This window comes from Eurytemora carolleeae, unplaced genomic scaffold (assembly GCF_000591075.1).
Source record: "Eurytemora carolleeae unplaced genomic scaffold, Eaff_2.0 scaffold200, whole genome shotgun sequence".
In the NCBI taxonomy this organism is placed as follows: domain Eukaryota; kingdom Metazoa; phylum Arthropoda; class Copepoda; order Calanoida; family Temoridae; genus Eurytemora; species Eurytemora carolleeae.
In genome coordinates, this window is record NW_019396591.1 from 58,985 (window position 1) to 70,400 (window position 11,416).

The 11,416-nt window shown below is 34.8% G+C and overlaps 1 protein-coding gene across 1 annotated transcript in view; it reads right to left on the reverse strand.

Moving 5' to 3' along the window:
* Positions 1-7,758, reverse strand: part of LOC111706015 (tereporin-Ts1) — a 29,687-nt gene extending 21,929 nt beyond the window's left edge. The window contains exons 1-2 of the mRNA XM_023478750.1: positions 7,507-7,758; positions 7,206-7,321 (exon numbers count right to left, since the gene is read on the reverse strand). Coding sequence (XP_023334518.1) covers positions 7,206-7,216 — 11 coding nt within the window. The 5' untranslated portion in view covers positions 7,217-7,321; positions 7,507-7,758. The remainder of the gene's footprint in view (positions 1-7,205; positions 7,322-7,506) is intronic.
* Positions 7,759-11,416: the final 3,658 nt, after the last annotated feature.

Genomic DNA, 11,416 nt, shown 5'->3' on the forward strand with positions numbered 1-11,416 from the left:
TTTGTATCAACATAGAAAAAGCCTAAAGGTGCAATGTTTTGGAATCATTATGTTATAAATAAACATTGATATTATTATTATTATCATTATTATTATTATTACTATTATTATTATTTTTATTAAATTAAAAAAGTTTACAGACAATCATGAGAAATCTTAAATTAATGTTAATTTAATTGTTCTTTTAGGTTTTAGTTTTTTTTAAATTATAAATAATAAAAAAAGGATAATTTATATAAACATTATTAGTTACCGCAATATAATATACACGAACTGAAAGAAAAATGGATTAATAGAGATATAAATAAATACACAGATTGATTGTTAGATAGATAGATAGATCCTCCCTCATCCTCTAATGTTGACCTAGTGCTGGACTGTTGAATACTAAAGGAAGAGAGGCTCCGGTATTCTTGGTTTAGAGGTATTCAACTTTATATACACCCCTCACCTAGAGGTATTCAACTTTATATACACCCCTCACCTAGAGGTATTCAACTTTATATATACCCCTCACCTAGAGGTATTCAACCTTATATATACCCCTCACCTATAGGTATTCAACTATACACCCCTCACCTAGAGTTATTCAACTATACACCCCTCACCTAGAGGTACTCAACTATACACTCTCACCTAAATGTATTCAACTTTATACCTCTCACCTAGAGGTATTCAACTATACACTCCTCACCTTTATATATACCCCTCACCTAGAGGTACTCAACTATACACCTAGAAGTATTCAACTATACACCCCTCACCTAGAGGTATTCAACTATACACCCCTCACCTAGTGGTATTCAACTATACACCCCTCACCTAGGGGTATTCAACTATACACCCCTCACCTAGAGGTATTCAACTATACACCCCTCACCTAGAGGTATTCAACTATACACCCCTCACCTAGAGGTACTCAACTATACACTCCTCACCTAGAGGTATTCAACTATACACTCCTCACCTAGAGGTATTCAACTATACACCCCTCACCTAGAGGTATTCAACTATACACCCCTCACCTAGAGGTATTCAACTATACACTCCTCACCTAGAGGTATTCAACTATACACCCCTCACCTAGAGGTATTCAACTTTATACCCCTCATGGAATTGGTTGTCGAGACGAGTATTGCTGTTAAATTGGTTATCGAGCCGAGCACTGCAGTGAAATTAGTTAGCGGAATGATCATTGCAGTTGAATTGGTTGTTGGGTTCAGCACTGCAGTGGAATTGGTTGTTGGGTTGATCACTGCAGTGGAATTGGTTGTTGGGTTAAGCACTGCAGTTGAATTGGTTGTTGGGTTGAGCACTGCCGTGGAGTTGGTTGTTGGGTTGAGCACTGCAGTGGAATTGGTTGTTGGTTTGAGCACTACCGTGGAATTGGTTGTTGGGTTGAGCACTGCAGTGGAATTGGTTGTTGAGTTCAGCACTGCAGTTGAATAGGTTGTTGGGTTGAGCACTGCAGTTGAATAGGTTGTTGATAGCAAGATTACAGAAGAATGAGAGGTGTTTAAAAAAAAGAATTATTGTGACTTTTGTAAATATACCACTATCATAAATTTACTACAAACAAATATAAATATATTATTGTAAGTAGATCTATTGATATATGATATAAATTTATATATATACATATAAATATGTTTATATAGAGAGAGAGATTATCCATTATCCTGAGTCTACGGGAGATAAAGCATGGGAAACAATTCATAACGTGAATCCTAACCTATTATGATGCTATCATGTAGATAGATGAATGGAAAGAGGGATAGAGATAGATAGATAGATAGATAGATAGATAGATAGATAGATAGATAGATAGATAGATAGATAGATAGATGTTTAGATAGATAAATGTATAGGTAGATACAAGGTACAAATGCATAACTTGGGTAGATAGATAGATAGATAGATATATAGATAGATAGAAATATAGATAGATAGATGGATAGATAGATAGATAGATAAATAGAAATATAGATTGATAGATAGATAAATTGCAAAGGATCTGAGTTCTTGCCACAAACCCAAATGTTGTAATCTCTATATCTCTGCATCCGGTTAGTGTAAACCTTTGATATTTCAAACTTAGATTGTTAAATCTAACATATTTCATAGTGTGAAATATCAAAGGTCTACTGCACTGGGTTGAAAAAAAATATAGGGATTAGAAAACCAAAGTTTGTTACAAAGACTCAATTCCTTTAGAAAATATAAATGAAAAGTATCCCATCAAATATTTTTAATAAGCTTGAAATAATTAATTACAAAAATTGTTTCTTCCGCCCAGAATTGTGAATATCGAGATCAATGCTTGATCTCGATATTATGTTAATCTGTAGTATTTATGATCATTTATGAACTACTACTGATTAGTTTACTTGACGTTTTTCAAGGACTAATTACTCTAACCAATGCTTATATCCTAGGGACAGTCCAGTTTCACAATTTACTCCCATTGGTTTAGGGCTTATGTGAATGTTTAGCTTTATGTCACTGTATACCTTTAATTGATCCCTTGTATTCTCAAATATATTTATCTAAAGACATTTAGCATGAGCATAGTTTAGCTATTCAGAGGTGGTTTGCACAAATGGATTTTCTTGGTCCCAGTCTAGTGTTTTTCGTTTTCGAAAAATGTGGTATGATGGTACTGCAAGGCTGGATATATTTTCACACATTGCTTTGAAACTAACACTGGGTTTGCAGAACTTATGCAGTTACTTTATATCTGTGATAAAATGTTCATACTTGTTCATCTTTTGAGCGTTGGCATTTTTGATTTTTGTTTCCAATGGGACAGTAAGCTCAAAAATATCCATCTTTTCCTCCATTCTATTGATAATTACTAGATAATTACTAGATATGGTTTCTCTGCGGTCACAAGGAGGTGGGGGGGGGGGGACAATACCTCCCTCTGGAAGGAGATATGGAACGGGATGTCGGCATACATCAAAAATCGGTCAATATCAATTAATCCAGTAATATATTTAATAAGATTGTTGTACCTCCAAGTATATCTTTTTTGGTGTAGTGCAACCATGCAGCAACTCAAAATATGGTTTGTAGTTTCTTGTCTTCTACCTTGCAATTCAGAGCCTGCCTGTAAACATAGTTTACAGAGATCTGATGTAGATTTTCCCCATTGTAGAAGGTTAGCTTGTGTTGGCAGGGTGTCCAAACAGGAGTAGTTTTCATTTTTTTTATAGCATTGATGTTTGGAAGCTTGGTCATCTCACTCAGGCATTTCTGCTTGACCATGTGGCTTGTTGAAACATTTTTTCTGCATAGTCTGTGATGGAATTTTTGCGGTGCCAATTTTTTTCCCTGTCTAATTTAGATTGTAAGGCAGAGTTAACTGTTTTATCACCCAGTATTTTTATCCTTGTGTCATGCTTGCGTCATAGTTGTTTTGTACAGGGTGGATATTGAAGTGATGTCTAGGCCAGGTTTCAAGTGTAGAGCAGAATTTGTTGCACAGGGTGGTAATCCAGTCCATTTTTTCACATTAGGGAATGTATCCAGTTTCTTCAGATGGCTTTGTATTGCATGAACAGTGAGCAGAGTGCATTAATGTTTATTAGTTTTTTTTTCAAAATCACTCTTGATGTAGTCGAACGCATCACTAAGTTTACCAGTAGAAAATAGAAGTTTGCCAAGAAATTTCTGCTCTTCTTGAAAAATATTTGGAATTTCAGTTTTACCAATAGTAAAGTTTATTCTGCTAGGTACACCTGATCTCATGCAAAATGATCTACATTTAGCTGGTTTTAATCTCATTCCCATACTTTCAATCTTGGATTTTATTTCATTTTGAATTTTTTGATGTTTTCTCAGATCTGTTGTTATCAGGCAAAAATCGTCAGCATATGGCAGAGTAATAATTTTCTCTTCATTCAGATTAAATCCAACCAATGCTTATATCCTAGGGACAGTCCAGTTTCACAATTTACTCCCATTGGTTAGGGCTTATGTGAATGTTTAGCTTTATGTTGCCGTACCTTTAATTGATCCCTTGTATTTTCTATTTTCAACGTTTCTTTATCTCTATCTTACAGATAGATTATTAAATGAGATTGCCAACTTTTGAGTTTGTTAATATAATAATCTAGACAGTGTCAATCTTAACTAAATCTTCTTGTTATTCCAGGTTCGGGAAACCACCTTTGAGATAGCCTGGGTTGATCACAAAATCCTGGTTCTTTGTATAACTCTGATCATGAGGATGTTCTGCATCCACCAGATTATGAATAAGCTGCTCTGGTTCAGGATCCATCTCTACAGCTTCAACCGGTTCTACAATCTCTCCTAGCTCTATCTCTGAACTAGGAGATCTGGGGGGCAGATGTTTCAGAGGATGAAAGATCATCCTTTAATTCTGGCATCAGACCAGCAACAGAAGCTGCCAGGTTTACTGTTGGTTCATCTGCTGCTCCCTCTGCAATCATAGCTGCACCCTCTGCTACCTTAGCTGTTCCCACAGCCTCTGATACCTTAGCTGCTGCTCCTGCAATATTAGATGCTTCCTCTGCTATTATAGTAGCTCCCTTTGCTACTTTAACTGCGCTCGGACCCTTTGCTACCTTAGCTGCTGCTCCTGCAATCTTAGCTGCTCCAGGTATTAACGGTCTCTCTGAAGCTGGAGGACTAACTCAAGCTGGTTGAGGTTCAGGAGGATTATCCAATGGTTCAGAACCAACCCCTATAAAACCTCAAACTAAGAATCTGAATCGGGCATATAGGATCTTTAAAGAGTAGTTCTATGATGAGCGGCTGTTTCTCTTGCAACTCTAACTTCTTCAGGACAAAGACTCTGTATCCCTTTTTCTGAACCTATTTGGGGTGATTTCTCTGAGAACTCTCTAAGAACTCCTGATGATCTAGTAGTGATCTTCTCTGGAGTATATGAAGTAGATCAGCATATATCTGAGAACTCTCTGAGAACTCCTAGAAGATCTAGTAGTGATCTTCTCTAGAGTTTATGAAGTAAATCCGGATATATCTGAGAACCCTCTAAGAATTCCCGGAAGATCTATTAGTGATCTTTTCTATAGTATATAAAGTAGATCAGGGTATATCTGAGAACTCTCAAATACCATCTGATAACTCTCTAAAAAATTCTGGAAGATCTATTATTTACCTCTGCCGAGTATCTAAAGTGAGGTTATCTGTATTTCTATATGAACTATCTGAGAACTCTATAAGTCTATCTGAGAACTCTCTAAACTCTCTGAGGACTCGCTCTCGGAATTATCTCAGAGCTATCTGAGAACTGCTGAAGCGTGTATGACTTCAAATCTTGGGGCACAAAGGAACTAGTTGTTTTCTCTATGCAGGTTCGGAATCCATGAGCAATCCAGAGACAAAGGGTGGAGCTAGTCTAAGGAACAGTGCATTCAATATTTCAAATCTGCAGATTAATATTAACTTAATTTGATATCTGGAATGGAAATAGTACCCCGAGGAATAACTAAAATGAATAGAATAAGCATTGATCCTCAAATTGAAAGTGGCCTCAGTAGATAGCAAGATCTAAGGATTGGGATTATGAGTATTCAACACAAAATTGCCAAGAGTAGAAAGCAAGATCTAAGATTATGAGTATTCATCACAAAATTGCCAAGAGTAGATAGCAAGATCTAAGATTATGAGTATCCAACACAAAAGTGCCAAGAGTAGATAGCAAGATCTAAGGGTTGGGATAATTAGTATCCAACAAGGGATGGTATACAGGATGAGAAGGGGGTGGTGGAGGAGGGGGAGGTAAGAGGTGAGTAGGAGGTATGGGGAGGAAGAGTAGGGGAAAGGGAAGTATATAAGGGAAGGATTAAATAAGGATCAATTTCTAGATCCTCTCATTATTGGAGATGGGGTGGGGTTAATTAAGAAAAGGAATGAAAGATTTGTAGTGTAAGAAAAGCAAAACAGCTGAGAAAGTCTCCTTCTTAAAGGGAGTGTTTGCGAAAAATGAAAGGGGTTACAGGCTTAATGCGATAAAAAAGTGCTTTTGATTGCTACTATTCTTACTTCTATCTGTTGCGTCTATAAGGAGAAAATGGTTTAAGACGTCTCATACCGAATAACTTAGGGCCAATACAAATTCAGAAAATTGCAACATATGACTTAGACCATAAAAAAATCAATTTTATTCCAAACAAATCATTCAGATATTACAACATATAGTCATCGATTATCTTTCGCCACATTTGTATATAATTTATATTTTATAATAACATCCACCTGGCGGGGTCCAGCTACCTGCAGTTGGGAACTCTCATCCACCTGGCGGGGTCTAGCTACCTGCAGATGGGACCTCTCACGCACCTGGGAGGGTCCTGCAGCCTGCAAGGGGGACCTAACATCCTTTGAGGTATTTCTCGCCTGTCCATAACTTCTCCATCTTCTGCTCCTAGTCCTGGTTCTCTGATGCTTGGATCCAGGAAGGCGAGAAAAAGAAAAAAACTTGTCCCCATCCCTTGTCCATAGATTCAGCTTCAAATCCAGGCCAGCGTTTACACCAACATTGTATAACTCTAGGAGCTGGTAAGTGATCTTAATTGTGTTAGAAGTAAATCTCCCGCCACACCTTAAAATTAAATTGATATTTTATGGTCTAAATCGTATCATGCAATTTTCTGTATTTGTATGGTTATTAGTGGCGATCAAAAGCGATTTTTTATCGCATAAAACCTATAACCCCTGTCATTTTTCGCAAACACTCCCTTTAAGGTTTCCGTTATTCCGGGAAAAATCCCATCTCAGAAATGGAATCAACTAGAGAGTGGGTAAAAAATAATTAGGACAAATAATTTTCTATCCTTGTATACATTTTTTCCTGGGATTTCTAGAAAGTAAATATTAATTTTTCTTTTAACATATAAAAAGATTACGAACTAAAGAGCTCAACAATTATCAGCTTTTCTATGGACAATTAAATCCATCTGGAGCTGTCATAGGTTTGAAGGGTAATGTTGTACTGTACTGTTGTACATTGGAAATACCATTCTGTTCATGGAGGATCTAACTAACCCAACTCATTCTATTCATGGAGGATCTAACTAACAAAACTCATTCTGTTCATGGAGGATCTAACTGTTATAAATGCCCTACTTCAAATGGGTTTCTCAAACCTGTATGTTAAGCGTGAATCGGTGGAAATAACCAAATTCGCATACTAAAAAGAATCCCTTTTAATTTACCTAGATTCCATCTTTTGTAACCGTTCTTGGTATCCCGCGTCCAGAATCTTGAAGCATGTAACTGTAAAGTTTAAACCATTCTTACTCTTCTGGAAACATGTTTCAGTGGATCAAATCTGCATAAGAAAAAAGAATATCAGGTTTAACTTATACAAATTTAGATAAATATAAATGTTCAAAATTAAGGATTCCAAAATGCCTCAGACTCTAATGCGGTTTACAAAATGTTACGGGGAATACTCCATTTACTGCGCAAGCTGGAAATACAAAATAGAACGAAATAAAAGGTCGTCGTACTTACATATGCTGGCATCCTGATAGATGAAATGTATAAAAGGAATCTAGTCCAACCTGAACCAAGCCATTACAAGAGTCTGAAAAGATAAACCTGAGAAATGACTCGATTTTAGAACTGAGTATACTATTGTTGACGGCTCGAGTTCTGTATATAGAGTGAGTCGGATTTTGTTTCTCAGGTAAATCCCGATCCAAACTGACCAATAGTAGACTCGCTCTTATGGTGGAGCAGTTTCCGACCAATAGGAGAGTTACAACTGGGTTAATACAGTGAGTCCTACTAAAAATGAGTATCTTTCGTTTATTTTTGAAAACTCTGAAAACATGCGTAGCACCGTAACTATCCAGTTACAACTTGTCAGCTCTCCATGTCAAAAAGGACACAAGCTCTTAATCGATCAATGCCAAAGCAATGTTCACAATCTCAGCTCATATGTTTCAACGAGGACCAGTTATCAATGTCAAAAGGGACACAAACTTTCAACTATCAATGCCAAACCAATGGGCACAAATCTGCAACCTGTTTTATTAAAACAGGGAACGATTACTCTCTCCCAGAAAACAGTACGGAGTCTCAGTATCAACTAATTACAAGTTATACATAACGTAGTTAAGCTAATCTCAATATGGATTTGATGAGGTTATATATATATGTATATAGGTTGGGTTAATCGCAATACATGATTTTCGTATTTACTAATGAATTAAGATGTGTGGTAAATGTACAACGTAATTTATCTATAATACTATGGGTATTTATTACATAACTAACCCAATGCATGCACTTCCTTTATATTTTCTTAATTAAACACTGTCTGTCCATTTATCAATTATCGAATGGACCTTTTATCTCACTTTTATCTTTAAACTAATCAAATAACTAATTAAGTGAAAATCTACAGGGTGAGTCAAAAAGGGTGAATAGCAAGATTTTGCATAAAATAAAGCAGTTTTTGAAAATCTTATTTTTAACAAATAGGTAAAAATTTCAAAGTTTCAAAAACAAATTTTTTAATAGGCAATATGTAAAATATCTAAGTTATAATATTAGGAAAATACGCATACAAAAGCGTATTATTAAAATATGTTGATTTTTTTAATTTAATTTCGCGCATTTTCTCTTAAACTTCTTATCTATTTATTTAAGATTTTAAGGTGCGATAGAAATAATAAATTCCCGCACTTTTGTTTTTCTACTCATCTAATTTTGTGTAAAAAATAGTTTCGTTTTTTAAAGGGTCTATCAAATTGCCTATCAAATTTTTTTTTATTTCATACATATTTGTTAAAAATTAGATTACCAAAAAAACTGCTTTATTATATGCAAGATCTCGCTATTCACCCTTTTTTTGACTCACCCTGTACCATTAAGAATGTTTATGAAATAACCCAAATTGGTTCAGTAATTAGAAAAGGGTTAAAAACAATCGGAATATAGGAATTGCGGGAAGTCGTCAAAAGTTTACTAGAAATTCGTTTTTCGGGAAAATTATGTTAATGATATTTCCCAGGTGACTGTGAGGGAGGAATCAAAAATACAAAAAAAGATTGATTTTGACAAAAATACACAGAACTAATCTATTTGCCTGAGAGTGGCATTGTATTCTCTAAATGAAATAATGGTATTAAAGTAAGGGTTCAACGATAAATGTAATGTATATAAACTTCTAAATTAACACTCAGTATACCTTAGAGACATCTGACCCAGATATATAGACGAAGAAACAAACAAAGAAAGGGAGGAAGAACGAAAAGAAAGGAAGAAATAAAGGAAAGGATGAAAAGAGAAAGGAAGAAAGAAACAAAGGAAGGAAGGAAGAAAGAAAGAAGGATAATATAAAGGAAAAACTATCAAAAACTTGAAAGATGGAAAGGGTAAAAACAAAGAACGAGAGGAATAAAGAAACGAAAGAAGGAAAGGAGGCAGAAAGAAAGGTAGAAAGTGAGAAAGGAAGGAAGAAGGAGAAGAAGTATAACAGAAAGTAAAAATGAAGGTGGGACAAAAGAAAAATTCTATTTTAATAACCAATGAATTACATATTTTCAAGATAGAAAAACAACTTGTTCTGAGTGTTTTTACAATATCTGTAGAAAGAGTAAATCTGTAAATAGAACCTTTTACCACAAATGAGAACGAATGAGGGAGAGCAAAAAGTTTAGAAGAATAAACCGTAAGATAAATCATGAAACTAAGCAAACTAGAAGCTAGAGTTAGAGAAAAATAACTGCAAATGATATTATAAATATAAAGATACTGTTTAGGTTGATATCCCGTCATTATTCTTGTTTTTTTAAATATTTGAATATTCTTCAAAACTTGTAAAAAACAATATTGATCTCAAAATTGGGATAAACATCACAAATAAGCCTTTCGTTTCAACACAGATCCAGAAAGCTGAGGTAATTTTGTATCAATTTTCTACACCGGATCTGTTTTCTAGACCGGATCAATTTTCTACACCGGATCTATTTTCTAGACCGGATCTATTTTTTAGACCGGATCTATTTTCTAGACCGGATCTATTTTCTAGACCGGATCTATTTTCTAGACAGGATCTATTTTCTAGACCGGATCTATTTTCTAGACCGGATCTATTTTCTAGACCGGATCTATTTTCTAGACCGGATCTATTTTCTAGACCGGATCTATTTTCTAGACTGGATCTATTTTCTAGACTGAATCTATTGTCTAGACCGGATATATTTCTAGACCGGATCAATTTTCTAAACCGGATCAATTTTCTAGACCGGATCTATTTTCTAGACCGGACCTATTTTCTAGACCGGATCTATTTTCTAGACCGGATCTATTGTCTAGACCGGATCTATTTTCTAGACCGGATCTATTTTCTAGACCGGATCTAATTTCTAGACAGGATCTATTTTCTAAACCGGATCAATTTTCTAGACCGGATCTATTTTCTAGACCGTATCTATTTTCTAGACCGGATCTAATTTCTAGACAGGATCTATTTTCTAGACCGGATCTATTTTCTAGACCGGATCTATTTTCTAGACCGGATCAATTTTAAAGGTTCTAGCTTTACTTAAAAAAGAGTAAATGGTAAAATGCTGATGATTGAGTGGGAGCATGTAAATTGTACAGTTACTGGTGCGTTGGATCAATGTTTTCCTACCAAATAATAAAAAAGGAATAAAGATGTCAAAACAATCTCTGAACGTCGCAAAAATATTGAAATGGATTCAAACTCATTTTTATTTCCAACCTCCTAATCTACAAATTGAAACCTGAGTCCTTTTCAATATTTTCTACTTCAAAACACATCAATGATTTACCATTTTCTTTGAATGGAAGGTTGGTTATTTCAATTTTTGCTCATGTACATTCAAAGGTTTCTCTTTTACGCTTTCATCTGTGCAGAATATTTTTCTTTAGACTGAAGCCGTAAAAACAAATTTAAACTGATAAGAGATGTACCAAATACCAATCGGCATAAAAATTATGCCAAACGACATAAAAATGTGCCAACACATGCGACATACACCCTTACAACGGAGTTTTTTCCACAAGCTTTGATTTTTTAATCCCTATATCTTTGCAACCCGATGACTTGACGTTTGATATTTCAAACTATAAATTATTTTAGATCCTTTAAAAATTTGGATTTTTACTTCTATTATCTTTATAAAAGATATTCTCCTAACTACAAACATTAACAACTATATCAAATAGTATTGTGATAATAAATATCATAAATCTAGGAAAAGTATATATTATTATACAACTTTTAACATTTACCAACAGTTTACAAGGATTTGTTCTTTTTCTTTATGTTTTCTCATCCGGTCTTCCTGTCTTCCTGTATTCATGTCTCTTTTTTCTTTTCTTCCTGCATTCTTGTCTCTTTCTTCTTTTCTTTCTGTATTCATGTCTCTTTTTTCTTTTCTTACTG